Here is a 27,302-nt window from a genome sequence, read left to right on the forward strand (position 1 = left end):
TCGGATTGGATTGGATTGAAAACGTCCGAAAATGTAAATGTGATGATCAAAGTTGGTGATTATCTGGGACCAGAGCCAGTGTTATATGTTGACATACAGAAATCTTCTGGGACAACTCAAATTTTGTGTAAGTCCTTGACATCCTAATCAGGACAAAATTGGTCCAATGCTAGACCAACACTGAGCGTTCAAATTCCTCTTATAACACCGATGTTAAGGTTACATGTACATCCATGTACCGGCGATGACATTTTGTCTGTCTGAACGGGGTTATCATCCCTCTACCAGTCCAATATGCCACCAGACAGATGAAACACAAAAACAACAGACATGAAATATTTACCTGTTAATACATGTAAATGCCAGTCACTTTTGCAAGAGCACCAGATGTAAAAATCACGACTTTGCATGAGTGATCATTGACTAATGCACCTGTTTGATTCCCATGAACGTAACCCTTGTGATTAACCAAAGTCCATTTAATTCTATTGATATTGTCATGTTTTTGAAAAGTGGCCAAACTTCAAATTTATTGATTTCTTAATGCCTTTGTGGTGGGATTAATCAATACTTTACTATGCTGGTCATAAAATACTTCAATGAAGTATTAAGCTTTTACCGTCCATGAATGATTTTAATGATGAAAACATTTTAATAAAAGTTAACTAATTCTTTGAATCTTCGAGAAGAGGCATAAACTCTCCTGGTAAATTACTCTTGTTGAGTTATATCACTTTTGGAGAGAAAGGTGAAAGGTTATTTCACAATGGCGTTTGGATTTAAAGCAAGAAACATAAAAGACCTGTCTTTGATAAATTGTTTTGATAAACAGAGGCATACCTTTAAAGTTAATGTTTGTTGATTATTGATTTTCAAAGCAGGCTAAAAGGCTGAATAAGGATATTTGACAACACAGATAACAGTGAACGTCAGTGATCACAATATCCTTCAAGTTTTACACAAAGTAGGTATAAACGATGAGTTTCAATTCTCTTCAGGTACAATAAATGACAAGAAGACATCAAACGTGTATCAAGATTATATGATAGCCTACAAAAATTAAAACGTGTTCTGATATTAAAGAATAATTATATACCAAATGAAGAATTAAGCCACCAGTATTATTTACCCATTTATATTTCTTTATTTATTTATTTATCTTCTAATTATTTATCTGTTTCATAGGTACAAAGTACAATGTGATCTACAGGCAATATTGCAGTGACAGTGACGGGATGGTGGTGTGCTATCCCATAATGCATTGCAATGTATCCTCAAGGATAGGTAAAATAGGACCAGTTGAACACAAGGATGTTTAAAATGAATAAATAAATAAAAGAGATGGGTAGGTGGATACAAATATCAAAGTATTTAACAAATTGTCAAGTTTTCCACTGAAAATCACAAACTGTTTATGACACCTTCATGTGCGCTATTAGCATAGCCCATTCTCAGAGGTTGCAAGCATGATTCTTTTTCTAACCAAGCAAAGCCAGATTGAATGATATGCTATGAGTACTATTATGCCAAGACATGCACTATTCAATACAAAGAATGAATTTGTTTTACCACGTCTTTGATGTTTTATAAACTCAATATCAACAAACTGCAATAATTTTTGCCAAAATTTGAGTTGAATCATATATATATTGTCCACAATATATATATATATATATATATATATATATATATATATATATATATATATATATATTATTATATATAACTCAACTTTCCAGTAATTTACTGTGATGCAAATCATACAACCTTGTGATGATATATAACTGAAAGTGTGGTTGCCATGTTTGTACATGTATATAATTTGATAGTCTATCCAGCATAGACTCACTATGCCCTACAGGTTCCCAAAACTTTCTTACTGTACATGTAATTTTAATCAGAGTTTCGAAGTTGTGATAAAATGTCAACTGTGGCATTTTTTCAAAAGCTTGCTTCTGAGTTGAAGAATTCAATGACTCGAGACTACCCAATTGTTCACACAAATAAATATTTTAAATGCCCTCCGTGCGTGTTTTTTTTTTCCGCATACACAGCCACTCATACAGTAGTTGTTGCTACCATTATCCGGAAAGGTGTGTGACTACACTTAACACCTCGCATGTCAGAATTTTTGGAAGAAAGAAAAGAGTGGAAAATAATTACAGCAGAAGGTTTAAATCAAAGAGGTGTTGCGTTGACTAATCAGAGATTGGTACTTACACGTCTCCGATATTCGAGTCCACAGTTCTGTCGTCGGGTAAAATACTAAACTGCGGAGCCAAAGTTTTCCCTACCTGAGCTGGCCGATGTGGTTACTGTCTGTCTGCAATACCCATGACAGGTTACCGCGTTGAGAAGAGACAATCCTCGAGCACAAAACTTGCTTGAACAAAGTTTGCGGACGTGATGACAGCGATAACAGGTCTTGCCCGGCCCGCTAAACGAAAGACTTGCAAATAACTCCTCCCTGATACCTATACTTTCGATATCGTCTTCATTCGTTCGTTCAAAAACATAAATGTTCGTACGTGAAGTTCCAACCACACCAGCAATGCACTGTCAATATGTCTCGCCTTAGTGAGTTCGTAAATGTGTTGTCATGTCAGACAGGTTCACATTAGCTATGCAAATTGTATGGTTGTGTTTACCCCCCAGCTGCGGTCAGTTGTCAACAGTATGAACAAAAGAAATATTGCACCAAACGAGTGGGGGTTGACATGGATACATTTTTGCTTTTACGGGGATTCGTTGGTCAATGCCACTTAGTTCTTAAAGACAGACTTTTTGGGCTACTATAATCTTCTTTTTCCTACAATATAGCATTGATAACTTTGACGTCAACGATGGTAATTTGCTGGTACAAAGTTCTCCACACCCCTACAGAAATATAGAACAACCCCTTCTAGCCTATCGACCGCCCTCAACGTTTTTGCTTTTTTGTTTCCTAATATAGCAAATGACGTCACCTATAAAACGGTACTACGAAAAGCTGAAAACGAGGTCGCTATCAAATAGTTGGATGTAACATGGACGGCTCTACGTTACAGCGATAACTAACGAATTCCTTCGCGAAGAAACCGTTTAATCCTGACCTGATCCTTATCATTTTGTTGGCGTTGAAGACTTGAATACGATGGAGTAACCTTAATTAATATATCTACAGTACCATTGTCGGTAATCTTGTACTTAAAGTTTGTGATCGCAGACTGGAAAATAATGTCTGAACCCCAGGACTGTACAACTACAAGCGTTTCGAATAGTAGAAGTTCGTCGCCGGATGTTTTGGTTGATCGAAAGGAAACTTCAAATTCCACGTCGTCGCAAAGCCCTTTCTATGCAGCTGCACGTAAGCAACTAAAACATGTCCGCCCGTTAACTCCTCCACCAGAGGGCAGGGATCCGGCTCCTGTCGAAAACGCCGAGTTCCAGAGGTAAGACGATTGTAGGGGGTGGGATGACCATGGTGTCGTACACACTGCTTGATGCACGCGTGGTGCAAGGTCTTGTTTGCATGCTGAACCGACGGTTAGCGATCAGATTGTGTTTCAAATAAAAACGTCAACTAGTTTGTCAACAACTTCTGGCGCGATTACGGAAACATGTTGCTGTAGATAAGTTTACGTCGGATCTTGACTTTCTCAGAACGAAAATGCAAAACTCAAACCCTATGATAATTGAATATACGCGCTAATCGTTATCATTGTTGTCGTGTGCGTTGGGTGTGGTGGCAATTGTTTGGTCGGAGCTGCATCACATACCTGGCTATATTCTATCTCGCTCACCGGCGGAAGTTATTTCCATATATGTACTCCCGTGGCCGTGCCGACGTCCGTCCGGCTGGCCAAACCCCTGGAAAATGGTAGCCCAAGGAAGTTTGACCAGTAGCAGCAGACAGTGAAAGAACATCGATTCTGTGTAGAAAAACTTTCCTTTCCACGATTTGGACGTGATGGTAAAATAATTGTACGAGGTGTTATAAATTGAATGAAATAAAAATTATAAAGTCAACTTAAGACAGTATAAAGCTGGTTAGAAGATGGCAAATTAGGACAATTTTGAAGGTTACAAATTTAATGATATTAACATTTCTGTCGGATTTCATTTCCATCTCTTTTGTATGGATTGTGACTCACTTGATATTGGCAGTTCCCCACTTCTTACTCATGGCGACGGACTTTGTGCTTTTTTTTTGTGATATTTTAATTATAGTTGTTCCCCATTTTGGTGGGTTTCTTGTGTGTTTTTGCCCACATGTGAAGCCCACTTCAAACAGCACGTAAAAGAAAAGCTACAAAATTGTCATCTTTTACTGATCGTTGATACAATCACTCATCACAGTAGAAAATCAGGGAGCACTACATGTAGTTCACCAGTGACTTGATTGTTCATTTTTTATTTCCAAGTGACTAACGGCAAAGCTAATTTTGACTCTGTTTGTGAATGTTTGCTCATTTTACAGGAGGAATATACTTGCTGAAGCCATCCTAAAATTACATATTTGTATATGTGTTGAAATTTGATAGTGAAAGGTGGACAGTAATTATTGAAATGCATGTCTAATGTAAAAACTAATTCATTCTAATTTCTGAGCATCATTCTTATCTTTTAAATTAAAACAGCCACAGTGGAATGATCGGCAAAACACTTTATATAATATTCACATCTATTGTATGTGGTTTTATGAAGAAAAAAAAATAGTTACAGATACACGATTTTTTGCCATAAAACCAAATGGATCATTGTAGAAGTCTGTAATGACAGACCATAATTAAAGAGGTTGGTTTTGCACTGATGGCAGTTCCCAAGGCTACCTGTTGACTGAGTAAAAAGGATTATGGTTTATGACACTGTCATGTCACATGCTGGTTCTTTCTCTAATGTTATTCTGGTTCGTTTTTTTTGCCAGGGTTGCCATGGAGAGGGAAGCCAGGCGGCTGTCAAAGACTGATGAGAGGCTGGAAGAACAGAAAATCCGGGAAAAGCTACGCTCCATGCCGGCATGGAAAAAAGAACTGGAGGAGAAGAAGAAAATCAAGGGCCCAATGGTAATTTACTGAATAAATTCTCACCTGTCAATCTTTCTCCTCATTTCCCAAATGTATACACTGACCCTTTTATTTCTGAAAAAAAGTTGGAATTTTCAGAATATAATGGTGAAAGGATTTGTAAATTAAAGTTGTTATTTTCTATTCGGGGTCAGATAGATCATCTCCGTATAAAACCGAAGGTCATTTTGTTTTTTTGTACATCACCGTTCTTGAAAATAGGAAAATCCATGGTCAAAACAACAGTAGTATTTAGTAGAATTTTGATATTTTGAAAATAAACACCCATGAACATAGACTTTTGATGAACGCAGAGTAGATAATATCTCAACTCAAACTGAAATTGTTTCACCTTTCCACCCCATTCTTTGTGAACAGGTCCACATTCCCAATCGATAACAATGGGTTTATGCCAAACCTGTGGTATAGAGGTTATGACACTTTGATCAACTGATTCATCAAAAATTGAGCATTCTTTCAGCTAAATTCAGACTGGCATTGCGAACTGTTAAGCCCCCTTGAGAAAAAGGACCAGTTTACGTACTTATTCGGAGAAGTCATCCCTAGGTCAGACAAGCTTTTAAATTCATTTATCTCTGAAGTACAGCTTTTTATAACTGTTTATATGTTCGCAGTTTAAGTGACAATGATCCTGTCTTCAGGTAGAAAAAGCACCGCAGAGAATGTATTTGATAGAATGAAATTTTGATAATGTTCATCGAAATGTTTGTATTTGCCATGAAGATAATGGTTGTTTATGAGTACTGTACTGAAACTGAAACTGCAGTTAACATGTCAGTTGGGTCATGTTGGGTCTTTCTGTGTCAACGCACTTTGATTTCTACATGTACATGTAGTACATACTGATTAAACAGAAAAAGTAACACAAGATACATAGTGACAGGTTACCCTTTATTTATTGTGAAACAAATTTCACCCCACAGGGTACATTATTAACAGTGAAATTTAAGAACATGTATTTGGCATTCCCGTTGTTGCAGTGTGTACATTTCCAAAGCATCCAAAACTTGGCATTCAGTGTCTGTTTGGAAGGATGTGGCCAGTCTCATGTACAATGTACACAATGGTCCCAATTAACTGAAGCCAAATGTTGCTTTTCAAATAACCTGCGTATATGAATTGTTCAAGTTACACAGGAAAAACTTGACCCTTGATTTTAATTTCCGTTGACCTGCAATATAAATAGAAGTTAATTTGTAGACTACAAGCTACACTGATCAAACAATGTGCCAGGTCTGAGGAAGTGTGGAAAGGTCAATTCAGGACACCTCAAAGTTGCTGTCCAGTGAGAAAAAACAGCACTAGGGTTTGTGATACCTAGTGGTGTAAAAATATCCAATATGTAGGACAGAGTGTGTGGTTGATAGTTGAAGAGCTACAGTAGGGAATTTTTCAGTCAACATTGTTTGTGAACCGTGAGACTGCCAATCTATGTAATGTGTGACCACATGTAGAGCGAGATTGGAATTGAAATGAAACAAATTGCCGGTCCCCTGATAACGGACAGTGAACCCTGAAAAGATCTCACCATCCACCAAACAGGGAAGATGGTGACACATGCATGGTATCTGTCAAGCATTTATCTTTATGGCCTCCTGTATTTACGTGTATAGTCCGTGTACTTGGCAGAGTCCCAGTCATTTATCCAAAGTGAAGCATAGACCGCTATCTGAAAAGCAAGAAGCAATGTAGCCACTGCAGAGATAGCAGGGAGACTCGTTGAAACTAGATACCAGTACAGTGTAGGCGAGTTTCACCCAGGAACGTGTCCGTTCCTTCATACGCTATTGAAACTTATGGTAGTACATGTAGGTCAGGGCAACGACAGGGGCACTGACCTTCAGTTTTCGGTTGTTTAAATGCTGTGAAAACTTTTGATAAGGAAGATATAAAAATGGGTAGTAGGATGTGAAATTATGGGGCAGTCATCGTTTTTCACAATCATGTTTTCCCCTTTTCCCATGTATACACCAGTTCAATACACTGTCACAGTAATAATTTATAGATTAAAAAATGTACAGTACATGGTAGTGTGGGTCCTTGGTCAGTTTTTCAACCAATGGTGTTGATACTTCAATCCTACTTGTTTTACCATTGTGAAGCTGTACCAGTAACCAATTTCTACTACATCATGTAGATTTTAGAATTTCGAACCGTTCTATATGTGCAGCAGTAAAATACTATGATTAGCAAAGCAGGCTTTTAAAGGGACAAGAGCTGTGACTATCGATATCGTTCATTATTTTTGTTCTACAAAACAAATACATCTTTACTTTTATGTATGTTGGAATACAAATTACTGCAAGCCTTGCTGATTAAACGTATATTGTATATTATGCAGGGTTATTGTTGATTCTAGTTGGAGCTAGAATTGAGTTATTGACAGTTACATTGGGCACAATGTGAATTCTGTGTTTGACAAGTTGAAGAGTTTTCATTCCAATATTACATTGGGAAAAGAACAAGAGACTGTATTTTAGAACCAGAACAAAAATACTGGACAATGCTTTCACTGATTCTTGAGAATGATCTGAAGACATGCCACGGATTCATATTCAAGAGATATATATCTGAGTTAGTCCATGGGTCACATTTGCATCCTGTCATGGGAAAAGTGTCTGCCCGTTCCATTCTCCAGGCAGATCATGTCAGGGGTTGATGTGCGCTGAAGGTCACCCACCACCGCTCCAAGCTTCTCACTGAACGCCATCTGCAATTCTAGTGAAGCACGGTGAAGCGTACAGGCGCAAGCTGGATGCATTAACCCCTGTGACCGCAGTTAGAAATTTACTAGCATTGGAACATGGGGCGAGTCAGCGAAGGCGGGTGTTAAGTTACAGACTTGGACAGGGACTCGTCCGTCCGTCTTCTCTAAACCATGGTCGGGTATTGAGTTGATCACATGTATGTCTGAATTCAGTGTCTGCGCTGTCTGAGTGGCTTCCCTAAAGATATTGGCCTGGTATGCTTAGCCCACTCAATGTGATAATTACTATTACCAAACTATGATATCTTGTCCAAACAGAGCCAGGGATTTTTTTCCCCTAATCTCCCAAATAGCCTGTGTAATTATGTTAATAGCTTGTTTTCCCCAGACAGCCATCCACAAACCAGACAGTTATGCATCCCTAGAGGGTTTTAGTGTGAAACTTGGCAAGCCTTTACATGTAACATGTTCAATGTGTTACAGTTGTCAAGGGTAACTCTCCTCAACTCCCCCCCCCCCTCTTCTTCATTGCTATTTACACCAATGTAAAGTGGCTTATGAGGGCAGTAAACTGGAAAACTGGAGCATGCAAGTGTTACCAGACTCGCTCATCATTAACACCATCACCAGTTATTTTTGTGCTGGAGTTCCACATTTGTATACTATTTACAATGTAAGCTGCCTGAAGAAATGTAACAAGGGCCTGTTTATCTGTATTCCCAAACCCTAGCCAGAAAACACATTGACATAAAGAACTCTCCCAATGTCAAGTTTAGGGATCGTTCCCACCCTACTTTCGCTGCACTGCACTGCCCTCGTTAAATTTCGTGACACATGTCAATTTCAGTGTACCTTTATAAATAGCATCATCAAGTCGGACTATTCCAAGTTTAGGCATTTGTAATTTCAATCTTCTCTCTCCCCCCCCCCCTCCCAACAGTCACCCCAGTTTGACCTGTCAATTATCCCAGTGGGATAGGTTGATTGATATGCTTGACAGTTTTGTTGATAGATTGCCAAGGGTCTGTCAAATGCAGCCACATCACTTCTTACAACTGAAAAACATTGTCAGGGTAGTATAAGTTGCAGAGAGACACAAGAGAGCACATTTAGACCAGACAGGAACTTCCACCAAGATGTTTATCCCCAGTTGCTCTTCAAATCCTTGAAAAGTCTTCAACATCCTTTGCTCTAGCATGCATGGTAAATATGTTGTGTGCGCCGCCAAGTTTTTGTTGGCATAAGATTACTGTGTTTGACAGACACTTCCGTGGTCAGTCACCTTCAGTGATGAGCCACCAGGCAGCCTGTAAGGAAGACGATCATCAACAGGTCTAGAGGATGGTGGACGAGAGTGAGAGCACATGAAAAGCAAAATTTGCATCTTGGAGTTTGTATCAATTCTTCAGTGCAATGGTGACCAGCAAATTAATTTTACCATAGTTATATTTAAATTCCAATTTCACATGTTTATTAATTTTTCGTTCTATTGATACTAATTCTCATATTTTTATCCATGTGACAGCTTGCTAAGCCGCCATCGCCATCATCGTCACCGCTGCTAACTATCAGCAGTGCATCGTCAGTGTCTTCGATGACGAGTAGTAAGGACACCAGCAGTAGTTCTACCAGCTCACACCACCACAGATCTCGAAGAAACCAGTCCCCTTCGAATGAATCCCCATTCACCAGACAGGTAAGCAGAAAAGTTCTAGTTCAAAGCTTGGTGGGCTAGGTCAGTAATAGATAGCACCAGCAGGAGTCTGTGAAATTTGATGTAGGGACAAAAAAAAGCATGGCTTGAAATGTGCAGCAGAATTGCAACAATGTGCAACGGAATTGTGATAAAAAATGTTTACTCCAATGTTTCAGAGCTGAGTGGTTTTCAGTATGATTGTAAAGACACTTGTTTAGACCACCCAGGAAACGATCGGGCAATAACACAGTTGTTTGACGATAAAAACCACAACTGAAATCCATCACTCATCAATAAGAAAGAGGATTCCCTTGTTTCTCTGTGTTTTTAGCCGTATTTCTGACAGTGAATGCTGTACACATGGCAATGTGTGATTCATTAAAGCTCTGTTCGCCACAGCACTAGTGCACATTATTGTTCCTCTGTTTGTAAAATACAAGGTATTCCGTGTGCTCCGCAAAGTCATGTAGAAATATCTTCTTGCAACACAACATGTGTGTCTGTGTAATGTTCATAACAATTGAATTTTGTTATTGTCAACAACAACAGTATAATATATTTCCCGGAGACAAGCAGTTGTCTGTGCAAGACCAGTTCTTTGCATTGCAACATACTTTGAAAGGAATAAAAAGAAAATGTACTTGTTTTGTAGGAATATATATGATAATGAAAATATTACGAAAAGTCACAGGTATCTTCCCTTGAATCAGAAAAGTTATCCCAATAATCTGTCAAAATATACTTTCCTCAAAGCAGAGAAAAAAATTACTTTTTTTTTCACAGTACATGCTTGACACTAAATTTTCCTGCTGAGTGATTTTACGTGTAAAAATAGATTTTCAAAGCCTCTCTGTGTTTTTCTCACCTGTCAATCAAGATGTGGTTGTCAATTAGACCACCCAGTTGATGAACTAATGATTTGTTGTTGAATGCATTAATGAAGCATATCATGTCCAGGTCATGAAAACCCAGTGTTGATTTTGTGCAGCCGTCTTTCCTTGTCCGCAAGTCCCTCTTCATGATGGATTGTTCTATTTTCTCCTTCATGTCAGGTCGTTAACAGGCCGGTTTCACCCACAGTGCCAAGAAGGAGAGCCACTTCCTCGCCTACGGTGAGTAGAACGATGAAAAAGTTTAAAAATACCTTAAACAGACAACCTTCTAGCTGTGCCCCTGAAATGAATCACGATTGGTCAACTTCTAAGTTCATATCCCCCTGGAGATCAAACTGAATGTTTGAAGACATATCACTTCTGAAAACAGGACTCCCCCTTGAGAAAGCAATTATAAAGAAGATAAATTAAATAATATCTTTCCGTAATACATGTCACAGAAACATTTTGGCAGCCTCGTGTCAGTGAAGTGAACCAGCTGTCGGCTCATGGCTTGGAAACATTTTTTTTTTTTCGAAATGAAAGCATTACAAGAAAGTTTTCAAGAGGTTATATTGATTGATGTACAGAAATAGGCCAGTCTGTCAGTTTCTAGCTGCTATTCAAAACCTTGCTAATCAACCGTACAAAAGATTCTGATACAGTCAACATGCCTCACCAAGCATAACTAATAAAATCATGGCTGTAATCACAAGCGTAGTTCCTGTACAAACCTAGAGGTTAACCTTACTTCTCACTTTACTCGATACTGTGCACACACAAGATTTTGTCTCAAACAGTAGATATTACAGCGTATTCAGTGGTCTTTCTTTAAAAAGAGAAGGCAATTCAGAGAAAAAGGAGTGATGTTTCTAACGAAAGAGGTTCTGTGACGTAACATGCAGACATATGTCCTTCTTTATATCAGCATGTCTTATGTACATGTAACCTTGCCCCAGGGATGTGATGTCCTTTATTCAGGCATATATAGTGGAGTTTCTTCTTCTCTTGATTTAAGTTGGACGGGTCAAGCAGAAAGTGTCAGTCTGAAATTTTAAGTTGAAATTTTTGTTGTCTAGTTTATCAAGAAATATCTTCATCAGAAAAGATTAAAGTTACAAATTTCAGAAAGCACTTGTTGGAATAAACTTACAATTTCTCCAATGATATGGTTGTATATGTAAACACGTATGCATTCAGTAATGTCTGGATATGTTGTCAAGTTTTAGTGACAATTTTCTCATTTGAAAATGAAACTTATTTTGCCCACAATTGACCCTCGTAATTCAGAAATTAATATTTTGAAAAACAAGAGCAATGGAAAGGGAAAAACATTGAAAGATATTAACTGAATATTCAAAACACTCAATAATGTGGTTATTTTTCCGTCTGTCAGAGCACCAAGCCGTCATCACCTACGGCATATTCCCGGCGGACACCTTCACCCCAAGGGGACGGATACTCGGCATTGTCAAGTGAAGATGCCCGCAAGAAAGTTGAGAAGGTGCAGCGAGCCAGGCTGTACCTCCTGCAGCAAAATGGACCAAACTCTTTCACCATTGGTGGAGATGCCCCGGACAATAAGTTCAAAGTCATCATCGGACCACAGGTGAGAAAATCTTAAAAGATAATTTGATAAAGATACATTGTCAGTGTTTGATATCATGTTCATGCAATTTTTAGACAGACATTGTGATTGCAGGTAATAACATGTGACCAAGAAAGAGGCACATTTTGCATTTATCTGATTTCTGACAAGCATAAAGGACAGCATCAAAGCAAAGCATAGGGGTATTACGCCCATGTAAATCAAGGGAAAATAATAAGAAGGATTGAAAATTTTCTAAATTCACACAAATAGTTCAGAAGTTTTGTGTGTTAGAGAGAGCTGTATGGATTGCTTAGGTCTATAACTTGGTGTAACAGGAGTGGTGCATTTAAATTTCTCAAATCATAAAATCATACAGCAGAATAATAAAATCTGACAGACCTTAGACATTGCTCAAATACTTCCCGTTGAAATTCCATTTCTAAAATATATGGTCGAGAACAATTTTTTCAACAGTCCCGATAACAACTTTTGTACTTTACTGGGTTCACATGGAGAAATTTCTCGTCAGTTGAAATATTTGGCCTACATATTGATGGTAGAGACTACATCTGAACTGCCTGGCAGTTCTGTCGCTTGGTAGGAAATATTCAAGACTTTTAGCCTGTTCACCCCCAATTCCCCATAAACAGTTCCACACTCACAGTTGATAACACTGGGTTTGGGCTAAACCATGGTGGTGAAAGGGTAAAACAATGGGCAGCATGTAATTTTTCAAAATGAATTTGTGTTGCAGTTACTCAGATTGCTTATCAGATTTTGGCAAATGCAAAAATTTTGCAGTTTATCCATAATTTTCTCTGTCTTTCGCACAAATAATACAACAGAAATATTGGAAAACAACAGACAAATATTCCTCAAAGCCAACAGAAGAAAATTACTTCTGTTCATTGAAAAAGGTCTGAATCATTTTCTCATAAACAAAAATGTTGCGTGGATGAAACTGCTTGATACAAATAAATAAAGGGAAGAAGATGAAATGTTTTTGAAAATGGACAGTGATATTGTTGATGAGAATTTGAAAAATACAACGTGATATCTCTCTTTTGTCTTCCAGAAATGCAGCTGTGGCAAAGGCCACCATTGCATCCATCTCCTGTTTGTCATGTTGCGAGTTTTCCAGGTCAAAGACAGCGATCCCCTGCTGTGGTCGCGGGAGCTCAAGAACTTTGAGGTGGAAGCGCTCTTCCAACAGTACCACGCCAGGAGAAAGTCCCTGCTCAAGAAGCTGTCCAGGTCGTCCTCGTTCAAGAGTGCCAAGTCGAAAAGTGGCAGCAAGGAAAATGTGCAGAGTGAGACGCCTCCATCAACTCCTGAACCAAACAGCGAACAGAGGTAGAAATTACTTTTGAACTACAGCTGGTTTAATTTCATCCAATGAATGCAGCGGTCCTACTAATATAATTGAAAGGCCTGAAAGACAGAGACATTTCATTTCATGGTGAATACAGTACAGGCAGCAAATGCTGTAACTTTGATAATGTTTTCATTCTGTGTTTTCAAATACATTTTCTTCTTCTGCTCCCAAATGTATTCTGAAATACACATTATTGAAAGTTGTAGTTGACAAATTAATTCTACTCTGGACTAAAATTCAACTGTCGACAATAACATTGGACACCACAGGCTGTGTTGACAAGTTGAAAGCAGGGTATTTCGAGATGATCATGGGAGTGGAACAAGGAACTGTATTTTATGAACAGAACAAAAAAAAAGGAAATGGAAATGTAATAGACAATATTAAACTGGCATTTACTTTTGAAATAATGTCCATTTAAATCTTTATCCACATTTGTGAGTCATATGTGAAAAAAATGGACAGTCTGCTTATACTTGTGTGCCTTGTCTCTGTAGTACAAGGAGATTAAAGTTCTGCTTTGCTGAAAATAACACCTCCTCATACAGGACTTCATCAACCCTGTACCAATCTATATAGATTTAATCTGGAGTGTTTTGGTGTTTAAAATGGAGGTCAGCATACAGCTGTTACTCTGCTCAGAGACAAAAAAACACAAACAGCTATATCCAATGTTATGTTCAGATGATAACAGTCGCGTTTAAAAGCCCTTTGTCGCCAGTATTGTTATAATCTGGCCCGGCAAGGTCAACGCAGATTTACGAGAGAATGACTTTGTCCAAAAGCCACTCTACCAAACATACTGTTGCCATTAAAGGGATTCTGAGTGCGAGGGGTCAGAGGTCGGGGAAAACCGAAACCAGCCACATGTGGTTTTATCAAACAAGCTGATGTCGATGATTGTGCAGATAGCCTAATGTTTTGGTAACTTACACCCTTATTACAGCAGTACTAAAGACCTTGAGGAGGAAGTGTGTCCGATATGTCTTCTGGAGATGATAGAGGGAGAGAGTCTTGTGGTCTGTCAAGACGGATGCCATAACAAACTCCACCACCACTGCGTAGCTATCTGTAAGTACCACTTTTAAATTTTAAAGAGTGTCTAACCCTGGGTGTGAAAAGCCAAAATGATGCCACAGTTGATAATTGAAGTGCTATTTCCATCAAAAAGTTCTGTTGGGAATATTAAATTTTACACACAACCTTTTGATCCCAGTTTGCCCGCAGGGTTAAATCTCGCATCCAACGTAGGTCATCAAGAGTGTGACCTTTGACACAAAGCGTTGTTCTGGCTCACTGTCAATGTTGACAGTTTGCAATTGATAGAGCATTAACCCGAAGCAAGTTTCCATTTCTCCGTACAAGGACATAATCGTATTCCCAAATGTAAAATCATGTAAGATTTGTTGTAGCATAAAGTTATCTATTCCCATCAGCAAAGGAGTTCAGTTGTTCTTTATCAGACCAATTTTTTTCTCTGAAAAAAAAATTGTTTTTAAAAGGGTGAAATGCACCGGAAATATTCATGAAATTTTATATTTTGATAATTTCTTTTTCATTTTCAGGGGCAGAGGAATGCAAGCGCATGAACGAGCAGCTGATCTGCCCACTCTGCAGAGCCAGTTGGAACCTGGTTGGCCAGTTCAGCGACAATGAAAGCCAAGTAGACGCACCCACTGTGCCACCCAACACCAGGGCCTCCTCACCGGTGCCAAGCGAAGTCGTGCTACCTCAAGCTGAGCCAATACCGGTGGAGCATATGAAGAAAGCTCAGCCCTGGATTGAGGTGAGTTGTTCAGAATATGTACAATTATATGAAAAAAAATAAATGATAAATAAAATAAGTGATATCTATATGAAGACAATAATGAAAAACAGATAATAGTATGTCAGATTTTATGTACTGAAGATTAGGGTACAAATTCTTATAGCCCCTTGCACTGTACATTATAGGTCCATTCAACCACCTTTCACACAATTAGGATTGTGTCCATTCATAGTACAAAAAAGGGCAATGAAACTATATCATCAAAATTTTAGCTAACTTTGATTAAATTTGGAGTATACCCATCAATCCATATAATACAGCCTAGCAAAGAATGGTCTGCAAAATCCAAGACTAAAAAGAACGTTCTTGACATTCTTTCCAAGCTTAGTAGAACCATCTCTTTTATGATGAAAATAGATGTGACAACTTGAGTCAGTGCTCCCCAGTAGAAAATGGGTCAGTCTGTTGGCTGTTGTTTTATTGCCATACAATCTTACCTACATGAGTTTATATATATACATGATTGCAAAACTAAAACAGTTATTCCGTGCGTTTGTTTTATCAGGTGTTTGGCAATGAACTGATCTCATGTTTGTTTTCCCGGAACTGGGTAACGAGAGAGACGGGACTACACCGTCTGTCCCGTGATGTTGTAGGGGCATTGCTTCCAGGCGTCGGAGAGGGAAGGGCGACCGCCAACGTGACGGTCGCAAGACAAGTCACCAGCAATAGCGTGCTAGAAAATGGCTGTCAGATTTTAGCCATGATGTGTGGAGATCCAGTTTACAAAGTTTATATTGCAGCTCTGGTGAGTTTTCAAGAATTGTTTCAAATTATATAATGATACCTCTACAATGCAACATTGTTTTGTCGACATTTTGTATCCTGACTTTGAAGATTCAAGAATATTTTATCCCGTCGAAATGTGCATTCATTATTTTTCCGTCACTGTTGATATTGAGGATATGATAGCATGTTCTGCATGTGTCTGGTTCTTCGTTTACTAGCAGCTCTGCACCAAAATGCCATACTCTCTTCAAATCTTTCATCTTCAAAAAGTATGCTAATATATTCTACTGCCTCTGTCCTCTTTGACATTTCTCTACTTATTCACTCTGTGTAACTTTTTTCCGTTCAAAATTTTCTGTAGGCATCTGCAAGTACTAACAACAAGTCCCAATTGGCATGTTCTAAATCTTGCTGAAATCTCTGCTCTCCTTTTACTGTCACAATGCACTCATCTACAGCCGAGGTATCTCACCACTTCATACCGTCTCTCATCCTCTGTTCCGTCTATTTTGTGTTCTCTGTCTTCTATACTCTTTCGTTTGTTAATTTTTGCATATGGACTTCATCTGGCCAGTCTGTTGGGGTATATATCAGATTTTCCACAGGATAATGAGTTGAACACCACACTATTGCTGTCAAAGTAATTACAGGCGTGAGAGAAACCGCTGTCAGTGATAACAAGTGACTTGTATCACAGATAACACGGCCTTTGTGATTGGTCACCTTTGACCTCTCACCCCTCATGACCTAGCAACCATTAGTCAAATCATTTAGCATGGCTTTAAAACTGATAATCTGTCCTTCTATGCCCAAATTAAGTCCTCTTTGGTGCACAGCTACTCTGACACTACATATGCATTTGAATAAATTATCATAATTAGCTTCAATTCAGTTCTTTTTGTTTAGCAGTAGTAGGAAAATACTACATAAATATGTGGTGTATACATGGTAAAACATACATAACTTCTTTCAAAAAATAATTTTCGACTCTCATATTTTACTATGAATTGAATCTTCATCATCACTAAACTACCTTTTTCCTCCCTGCTAAAAGTTTTCCTCTGGTCAGTGTTTTGATTCATGTGTGTTGCTACTTTCTGATCTGAATGCAGAGAGCTTTACGGTCAATGTTGGCCTATGTGCCGTGTCGTGATGAACAGCAGACGCAACGGCTGCAGTCATACCTGAAACCTGTCATGGAGGCCATACTCTTCAAATGTGCTGACGGTAACAGGTAAAGTTCTGACACTCGCTTGTAGTCGTGAAAATGAAAAATATCTAACACAGATCTTTAGAACCTTGTTTTCACAAGTTGTCTCCATTTCGCCATTTCAATCAAAATGATTCATAATTGATAACACAAGCATTGTTTGCATATAATGGCATACTCGTGTGTCTTGTAGGACATAATAGGGACTATTTCAACCGCACTCACTCACCTACCCCAACCTACCTGTGACACCTAGTGGTATGGCCCATCTTTACATGCAGCAATGGGGCTGTTATACTAATTAAGATTTCAAGGTGAGACAGGAGTTCCCATTACTGACGTTTTCATTCTTTTCATATCGTGCCAGGAGGACCAGTCAACTCTCAATATCCACTTTGGTCGAACTTTGTCGTGGCCAAAATGGAGAACTTGCCATCGGAAGAGAAATTGTTAACCCAGGTGAGAACCCCCTCCCAATTTCCTTTTCTCATTTCTGAAAAAATGTGAAATTCGTGTTTGAAGGAGAAAAAGTAGGTATTTATATTTTCTGATGATTCAATATCTGACTGTGCAATTATTTTTACATACAAGTACTTTGGTTGTATTGGAAATAATCTCATAGAGAGAAATATGCCTATACTGACATAAGGTGCTGAGCTGTAAATATAGGTATGGAAAGACAAAGCTTACGTAATTTTCCTCTTCCAGGGACTGATGGAATCGGTGGGGTCAAGTTTGTGATGACCACAATAGTGACCTCATCAACGAACTCCAACCCGTCATCAAATTGGCAATGGTTGCTGGGAAGACTGTATGTGATTGACAAACTCTTGGATCAGTTTCCGCAGGAATTTGCTCTCGGACCATGTAGAGATAACGACACTATCGATTCTGCATATGCCTCCAGGCAAAATTATGAGAACCAGGACTTCTTGTTGTCGGTATTGAAATTTGCACTGCCAGCCGTGACCAACTCCCACGCAAGTGTTGCCAAATACGGCAAGCGAATTTTCGTGAATATTTCTCGCATGGTTGTACATGCGTCGGAAATATTCCTACAGGTGTCTGGCATGCTTGAGGATTTACCCCCAACGCCAGGAAAGCGCATGAAAAGACGACTGCTGGGAATAAATGAGGAGTATCAAATACAAAGGGAGCAGGCACTCAGGATATACCACGATGAGGATTTCACCGAGCCACTCACTCCCTACGCCACACCCACTGATACACCCAGTCACGGAAGCCCCAACCCTTCCCCACAGAGTACCGCAGAATTGGACTGTCTGGTCAGTGTGGCGCGAAGGACACTACAGAAACGTGAACTGTATGACACGCACATTGACGGAGTCTCGGAGGGCATCTTGACACCTCCATTGACTCCAAAGGAGAAGAAACCAGCCAATCACCAATCAGGGGCAAAATCAGACTGTGAAGCCTCAACCAGCCAATCAGAGGCTGAGGCTGAGCTGGATGGCGCAAGGCCTACTCGCCCGAAAAGTTTCAATTTTAGTGAGTCTTCAGGTAAGAAATCGACGGGCGGTAAAAAAGGCAAAGGGAAGAAATCAAGTAAAAGCAGGGTGCTTGAGAAAGACCCATCACAGGAACGAGCCTCAGACACAACGGAAGACTTATCCGATTTGTCGGTCTTTTCACCCGTATCGCCGAGCGAGATGCCGGTCTCTTTCAAAAGCGAGGTGGCGTCTCAGTCACCGAAACACCAACCGAAGTACCAAGAAGACGTGTCGCAGCTGCATTGTTGTCAAGAGCTCGTAGAGGCGGAGGAAGCGGAGGCATTCGCGATCGCCATGGAATCCTCGGTCACACAGATGGCATTACCCATGGTGCCGGGACTGTCCAGTGAAGAGGAGGATGAATTCACTGTCCATGTACAACCAGAGGTGAGAGTGTGTCACTTTCTCACAACCCAGCACATTAGTCTTTTTGCTGTTGCATTCTGGATGCAACGATAGCAATATTTTGACCCTTAACCTTTATACACATTGTAGATCCCAATAAAGAAGTATGAATCTTTTCTCTACTTTGGAAACTATAATAATGAATCTTCAAAATAATGACAAATAATGAAAACAACAACAACACAGAACTTAAAAACCACACCGTGGTATGAATTTGAAATTTACTTATTGTGCAGTGGGAAACTCAGTTTGATTTTCAAGTGCACATCTTTACTACAGATGCAAAATCTTTCTGATACATATTCCTGCATATATACAGTGGTCTAAACAAAAGTGATCAAGATGTATTCATCATTTGCTATTTCAATCATCAACTTGATGTACTTGTCGTCACTGGAAGTTTGCACGCTGACACTGTTCATAAAGATTGATTTATTCATTCAGCTGATTTGATCCTTGTCTGTGATATTGTTCAAACTTAAATGGTTTCCAGGGTAACAGAGCAGCCTAAATATATTGAAGGAAAACTTCATGCAATGTCTTTTCATATCATTGCAAAGAGATCAGCATATTGCCTCTGCAGACTTTGAGTCAACTTAAATACCTCTCTGTTTACTATTGTAGGGCGGGGATGAAAGCGACAAGGGCAGTGTGTATATGGAGGGTGAACACTGGATCAAAGGACCTCTGATTGGCTCAGGTGCTTTCTCAACATGTTATCAGGCCAGGGATGTAAAATCAGGGACCATCATGGCAGTCAAACAGGTAATTGAATACTTTTCAATCTCCAATGGGCATCTTTTTATATCACGAAATATGATCCAAAAAGATAACAGAACCAGAATTGTTTGCTGTGTTGTTGACGTAAACACAAGAATGATATTTGTGTTCGGCATCTTTCTTTTTCAGAAAATCAACATCAGTTTATTTCTAATAGAGTTACATTTTGTGATAACCTTTATATTTGAAAATATTTGAAAGTTAAAATAGAGATATTCAGGCAACTTAAAGTTTTCTGCCCAATTTTAACCGCAAAGTTTCAAATGTTCATGGACAAGGCAGATCACTGCATACAAAGATCAAAATACCGTATAATCAATTCATTCCAATTTGCTCATTCATTCATTCATATATATATTATATTGATAAATACTCATTGTTTTCTGGCAGGTTTCTTTTTGCCGGAACTCCAAATCAGACCAAGAAAAGGTGGTGTCGGCGATACTTGAGGAGATCGCCATGCTGGCGCGAATGGATCACCCACACGTTTCCCGGCTGATCGGAGCAACGCAGCAAGGAGCGCATTTCAACCTCTTTGTGGAATGGATGCCTGGTATGTAAAGTGAAATAATGTCACATTGTGTTTTACACTTATAAAGCAAGTTTCCCTTCTCTTTCACCACATTCACAGACTTGTCAATTCTGAAGAAAGAACACAGACAGCATAAAATGTCTTAAAAAAAGCCTCCATAGATATTTTCTGTGATAGATAGATCACAGACAGCACAGCAGAGGATCTCCACTCTGTGGATCGATCTAGGCCATCATGGGAAAAAAATTCTTGCAAGAGGCTGCCAAGGTCAAAGGTCACACATGCACAAAAGCCAATGTTCATATGTCAGTGCCCTTTGAAGTATGATCAGTAATTTTTTACAGATCGTAAAGGAGTTTTTACGATCATGTTTGAAATATTTTTTCCTAATTACTTGGGCTCTGATCCTAGCTCGAATTCCTTACACGCATCTTCGAATTCCATGCCCCATGGAATTCTTTCCAGTGATTTGTGTGGGTGTGAAACATACACACGCGTGTTTCTGCCCCGATGAACATGGAATTCACCGTGATCCGACATGTCCGTTATTCTCTGACATTATAGGTGGTTCTGTAGCATCGTTACTGGAGAGATATGGGGCCTTTCAGGAGGTTGTCATCGTCAGGTACATGAGGCAGATTCTTCACGGGATCGCATACCTCCATGAAAACCAGGTCATCCACAGGGATCTCAAAGGCAAGCTATCATTATTACGCTCATCCAAACATCAATCACTCTCCTTTCACACATAAGAAATCAATGACAGAACCCGTACTGACTTTACAATGTTGTGACTCAGACTTTCCAGTACCAGTCAAGCCATTAATAGGACACTACTTCATGACTTTGCATGACCGTAACTTTGTTGCTGTGAGTTCACAAGTTTGATTGAACACCCTGTACCTATCAACCACATTCACAGAATTCCACTCGCTGTTGTGTTCGGCTCTCAATAAAAAATTGTGCATTTCTCAATAAAAAATTGTGCATTTCATGTAGCAATGTGTTTGAATTTGAACACTACATTACCACCAACAACAATAATAGGACATAAAGTCACATAAAATTAAATCAGTGAATCTGTTGAAAGTGTTCAGATGCATGTTTAAGACACAGAATACTCACTGTTGTTCATTGCCTACTGCTTTGAAGAGAGCATCATGAACTGAAAATATTCAACCCTGGTTAAGATATATAGCTTGAACTGAGGAAACCGTAGGGGCAAAACACACCCTACCGTAAAGAAACAAGTAAGGTTTATTCTGGCATTGCATTGTGGGAACGATACTAATGATGTCATCTTTTAATTTTGATTGATAGGTGCTAATCTCCTCATTGATAGCACTGGTCATCATCTAAGGATTGCTGATTTTGGTGCGGCTGCCAGGATGGCCGCCAAAACCACCATGACCGGGGAATTTCAGGGACAGCTGCTCGGAACTATTGCCTTCATGGCACCAGAGGTGAGAGGTCATAATCATCTACCTCGTTCATAGCTCCCATGGTTCCTCTTTGGATGAATAAGGAATAGGGTAGAGTTGTTGAGTTTTGTTGTTAATGTGCATAACGTGTGCATAGTGTATGTGTGTAAGTGTGTTTATGTGTGTGTGTGTGTGTGTGTGTGTGTGTGTGTGTGTGTGTGTGTGTGTATACACCTCTGAAGTGATAATAAATAACTGTTGCAACATCATGGGAATTGTGTAAACATGTTGACATCAATTTTGATGAGACATTCAACGGTCAATTTCAAATTCAATTTCATTGCCTAGGTACTGCGAGGTGAGACTTACGGCAGAAGCTGTGATATTTGGAGCATAGGCTGCTGTCTGGTTGAAATGTCATCATCAAAGCCACCATGGGAGGCCGGCGAGCTATCCAATCATCTTGCTCTCATATTCAAGGTAAGAAAACATTGATATTTCCTTAGATTGTAAAGAGATGGCTTTCATATGAATACTTTTCATACCTATGTCCTCATATTTTGTTGAGCCTCAACGTTTAAATAAAATCGTATACAGTTGAGTCATCGCTGAACACGACTTAAAATTCAGTACAGAATGTAAAAATTTTGACTGTCAACTCATAGATTACATGCACAGGTATTAGATATCTGTTTGAAATAATTTTGCAGGCATTGTAAATCATAACAAAATCTGTCGAGTCTTGTTTTATGGTGCACTGCAGCACTCTGTGATTGACAAAAATATGAAGTAAAATTCTACATACCAGTTTCCCAAAAATTTTTTGCCAAACCGGAGAATCAAGCATGCAACAGATAGGTTGAGTGATGTGTTAGACCGTGAGAGCCCAAATCATTTTGTCAAGTTTTAGTTCATCAGGATATGTATCCCTCTATCTCGTTTCCAGATCGCTTCTGCCAAGGGACCACCAAAAATTCCAGACTACCTGTCACCAGCGCTGCGTGATTTGGGAATACGGTGCCTGGAACATCAGCCCGAACACAGACCCCCAGCAAAGGAGCTCTTGAAACATGCTGTGTTCACCAGATATTGAGGAATAGCAGGGGTTCATTTCAGAGAAAAAATGAGCCGACTTCGCCGACGGGTGCGATGACCAAGTCAACAGGGTGAAAGATACACACAGCGAAAGTGACCGGAGGATAATAGAAGATTGAGTGGTCCTAACTGTACAACTCTACTACCTGAAATACAACAATGTCTTGAACACAGCAGAAGATTATAGCTCACGTGTCTCAGTCAATCTGTAAATACAACACATCTTTGTACCTCAGTGTGTACAGCTTCATTCGTTTTCCCAAATGCTCACTTGACTCAGGTACGGAGAACTTCATGCAGGAAATGAGCACATTTGTGCTGCTTTGAAACAGACGAGGACTGAAAGATTGAAATATGAATTTACGAACACTTATTCTGAACAGGATCATGTATAAGGAGTCTTATTCTCTCTTTGAGAGATGAACTTAAGTTCTGTAGAGATTTTATTTTTCTTTTCCCTCCATATTGCTATATTTTTTTGATTGTTGAAGACCACTACAATTAGGAACCGTGTTCATCTGACAAATTATACTTAAATGAATGTTTTCTTGAAGAATGTCCCTGCCCAAAGTTTTTCTTAAAACTTAGCATCACCAGATTGCCTTTAAATGAATTGCTCATTTTGTGCCATAGCATGACTGTTGGGAGTTTTTAATCACCAAGCCGCTGCTGTTTGGCAGTTTTTAAATAGACATCCCCACAGGAATGTCTTTTAAAATGCAATTTTCAATGCAGTTGAAGCCCATATTTTATGAAGTCAGACAAACCGAAATTTAGACGATGTGCGGAGCACATCCAGTCTTAACCAAACATGCTGAACTTTATTTCCATGAGAAGGGTAATTATGCAGTTTTAAAGGAATGCCAAAGTTCCAGAAATTATTTTTTAGAAAAGTAAAAAACAAGTGGACATGGTCAGACTGGGGTTGAGGGATTTTCATATTGATGTAGCAGTTTAATAAGAAAGTTGCCTTTATCAAATATCCCAATTTTATCATGAAATTTCACCAACATGACACACAAATGAACATGTTCTCTAAATGCAAATGTTTAATCGATACCTTGCTATATGCAAACACTAAGAAGAGCGGGATCTATTTTACCCATTTGACCAAAATAAATTGAAAAAAATTTTGATATTTTTTATGAATGTTGTTTTGTGTCACTGTAATACACTGTACAGTAATAATGAAAGCTGTCCAACAAGAATGTCCTGTAGGATTGGGTAAAAGTGTCCTTACTACAGACAAGTCCCTATTTTATTCTGAGATGTTAAAATTCCATCCAACTCATTACACTTGGCTTGAAAACTCGTCCCTAATAAAGAGGTTTCCTGATTGCTTAGGTGTCCATAATGATTGGTGTCACTTGACATATCTTTTAATGTTGAAATTTGATATCGCAAAAGATTTTTAACCGCAGGTTTGGCTTGCGGAAAATACCTGAATGAGATTTCTAGTTAAATTTGGAAAGTATGTGCCATACCTTGTCAGGATAGAGATTGTTATTAAATCATTTTATCAGTAACACAACAAATAACATTACACAAATGAAAGTGAATTATGTCATCCAGCCTACTTGCAATTTGACCGTCCGTCACTTTGGATTGGACTTTCCACACATGTCCTGCTGCCCTTATGTCAGACAGGTGGTAGTTTAGCTCTCTCGAACAATTCAGTATCTGTCTGAAGGATCAAAGGTTGATCTTGGCATTTCCTGTGAAAACAGGAAGTACGGCTTAGCTGGCCAAGCAAGAGTTGAGAGACAGCGCTATGCAAATAATTCCCAGATGATTGTGCCTTATAGCATGAGTCACAGTTTCCATCGTGACCCTTTCACCTGCCCTCAGGGCGGCCAAAAAATTTTTTTGCAGCCAACAAATGCTGTATTCATTTTTGACAAAATGGTTCTTTAATTTGTTCTCCGCGTGGGTGAAATTTTTTGATAGCTAACAAACACTGCAATTAACTTTTCCAGATTGACCGTCGGAACTTGTTCTGTCAGGTGGCCAAAATGGTTTGTAGCTATTGTGAACACTAACCGGCCGACAGAAATGTCACAGCTTGGAATCTCAATATTTCCACTTGGTTAGAGATATTCATGTCACGTTACAACTAATGCAAGATTACATTCCTTCCCCAAAAACTTTTCAAATTTAAAGACAGTACTAGGAAATCGTCTTTCCCATATTGCGTTTTAGTCTTTCAGTGGCCAATTTCTTCTACAGATCATATTTGATTTCTGTTGGTACAGAATTCTGTTCGTGTCATTATCTTTGCCAACTTGCTGTGGTAGAGCCACTGACTTTGGACTCTGATGTCAAAATACGTACAACTCATGATGGTAAAGGCTAGCTTTGTAAGTTTTTCAGTGTTTCATGTGCATCTCTGCTGGGAAGGGGGGCAGTTCGCTTGTATATATTTTAGGTACTGTGTCCATGAAAAATGGTCTAACCCATTCAAGAATCCCAACCCTCACCCTCAATTCACCTTGAATTTTCCACCCACTCCATTCCCTTGTATATACATGTAGGTCTTGCCACACCCTAGAAAAAGTGGTATGGACCAAAATGTAGGTTGTGAAAAGGTTAGACACTTGAAGGTCTTCCTTTGTTATCTTTTGAACTGTAGCCTGTATTTTGTAGCTGTCCTTTTCAAATCGTGTCTTTTGTCCTCAAACGGGAAATAAATTTTTAGCAATAATTTACATGTATGAAACCTTTAAAAAATCACAAACACCATGTTCAGAAGGCTGTACTTAAGTATGAGCTGAAATGTAAATTTTTTAAAAAGTGTGATTGTAGTAATATTTTGTAAAATGACAATAAAATGTGTAAACTATAATGATATTTGCTCTTGGCTTTTCCTTTTTTAGTTCAAAATTGCTTTTTGAATTGTATGCCGTCAACTTCACTTGATCAGGAATTGCATAGTTACAACATCATACAGACTTTTTATATAATCTGAATTTGTGTCATATAGCCTCATCAAGGAATCGATACATTCATATATTGATACATCTCTTGTGAAGTAACAGCTGGACTGACTACAATTACTCTCCTGTAGGCATTCTTCTACCTGTCACTACGTTCTGACACTCTATTTAGCTACAACCATTATTGCTTTGGTTCTTGTACATTTATGATGCCCTGGCAGATTATCAGAATGGGACTTATGGTCATATCTGATTAAACACTGGATTTGTCAAGCAGCATGACTCAAATTGGTACATAATTTAAATGCATGTTACATTAATAATCACAGAGTTACACATGTAGATTCCCAGATTGGCTAATTTCCAGTAATTTATAGACCCCTTTTACTTGAGCCTCCTAGCCAAATTTTGTCAGCAAGTAGCTGTTGTTTATTCAGAAAATTTAATTATTGTAGAGTGACCATCAGAACAAGAAAAGATTATATCAAAGATCATAGACAGTACAGGGGTCTCCCCCCCTCCACTGTCTATGCAAAGATCAACTGTTAATACGACCAGGTAAAGAGTTGTAAAATTAGTACAATTATGTACACATTTGTTAGATCTTCAGAGATGTACTGTAGAGGGAGAGGATGTATGCTAAACAGCGCCCTCTTAAATGTTGCTCATAATTATTTTGTTTTTTCAAATGAATGCAGTTTTTTCCTGTATTTGTAGGTATTTTGTGCCTCAAAACAAACAGTTCATTTATTTATTTATTTATTTATTTATTTATTTAGAAATCCTATGGGATCAAGTCCCATTTATAGGTTCTTCAAAAAACTCAAAAGCAGACTTTAAAAAACTGTGTAAAGGTGAACAAGACAGTAACAAAACAAGAAACAACAAAACGAAAAATATTTAGAAAACTCAAATCGAGTGTAGGATACACAGAGAAAAGAAAAGAAAGTAAATAAATCAACAAGAACAGCCATCAAAATATGACATATCTGATGTCAGTCTTAAATGAATCATTAAAACTATCGATATTATGAATGTCAACCAATTCATTTAAATTGTTCACACATCTATATTCAGAGAAAGTTTAAGGACAAACAGTTATGGGATGGTTTAAAGGTAGGGCAGGTGCACACAATTTTGCCAGGTACATTCAAGCAAAGCTTTGATAAAACATACAGTAAGTAATACAACCCAATTACACACATGTGTAAGAACATCATATCAAGATAAGAACGACGTTGCTCCAAGGTCGGTAATTTAAACAGTACAGAGAGCTTTGTATTGGTCAGCATGACATGAAATATGAGTTTGAAACACAGATATATTTTATAAATTTATGTTGAACATTTAAAATAGGATTGACCAAAGGGACGATATGATTGCTGCTCAATAGTATGTGTGAATTGACTCAGTGCAAGCTTGAAGAGAAAATCAATGTTTTGCTCTCTTAATTTTTTGACAATCAGAAAATTTGGTTTAACCCAGTGGTATTACCACAAATGGTGACAACCACTTTTAATTTCAAACATTGGTTAATCTGACATAATGTCC

The 27,302-nt window shown here is 38.6% G+C and overlaps 2 protein-coding genes across 3 annotated transcripts in view; one reads left to right on the forward strand and one right to left on the reverse strand.

Annotated features, from left to right (window-relative positions):
* LOC139138924 (uncharacterized) overlaps positions 1 to 2,596 on the reverse strand; it is a 38,151-nt gene extending 35,555 nt beyond the window's left edge. The window contains exon 1 of one of the 2 annotated variants that reach the window (XM_070707536.1): positions 2,221 to 2,596. The gene's annotated coding sequence lies outside the window, so the exon portion shown is untranslated. The remainder of the gene's footprint in view (positions 1 to 2,220) is intronic. The other variant, XM_070707537.1, reaches the window with a different exon arrangement.
* Positions 2,597 to 2,997: 401 nt separating this feature from the next.
* On the forward strand, positions 2,998 to 25,660 carry LOC139138921 (mitogen-activated protein kinase kinase kinase 1-like). Its single transcript, XM_070707524.1, has 18 exons — positions 2,998 to 3,431; positions 4,907 to 5,045; positions 9,299 to 9,469; positions 10,522 to 10,581; positions 11,738 to 11,950; positions 13,008 to 13,285; positions 14,254 to 14,378; positions 14,873 to 15,093; positions 15,641 to 15,883; positions 16,977 to 17,098; positions 17,442 to 17,533; positions 17,783 to 18,972; positions 19,615 to 19,755; positions 20,161 to 20,323; positions 20,867 to 20,998; positions 21,623 to 21,765; positions 22,072 to 22,203; positions 22,670 to 25,660. The coding sequence occupies exons 1-18, from the start codon at positions 3,217 to 3,219 to the stop codon at positions 22,814 to 22,816; spliced, it is 3,927 nt and encodes a 1,308-aa protein (XP_070563625.1). The 5' UTR covers positions 2,998 to 3,216; the 3' UTR covers positions 22,817 to 25,660.
* The last annotated feature ends 1,642 nt before the right edge of the window (positions 25,661 to 27,302 follow it).

The sequence above is a fragment of the Ptychodera flava genome, chromosome 8 (assembly GCF_041260155.1).
Source record: "Ptychodera flava strain L36383 chromosome 8, AS_Pfla_20210202, whole genome shotgun sequence".
In the NCBI taxonomy this organism is placed as follows: domain Eukaryota; kingdom Metazoa; phylum Hemichordata; class Enteropneusta; family Ptychoderidae; genus Ptychodera; species Ptychodera flava.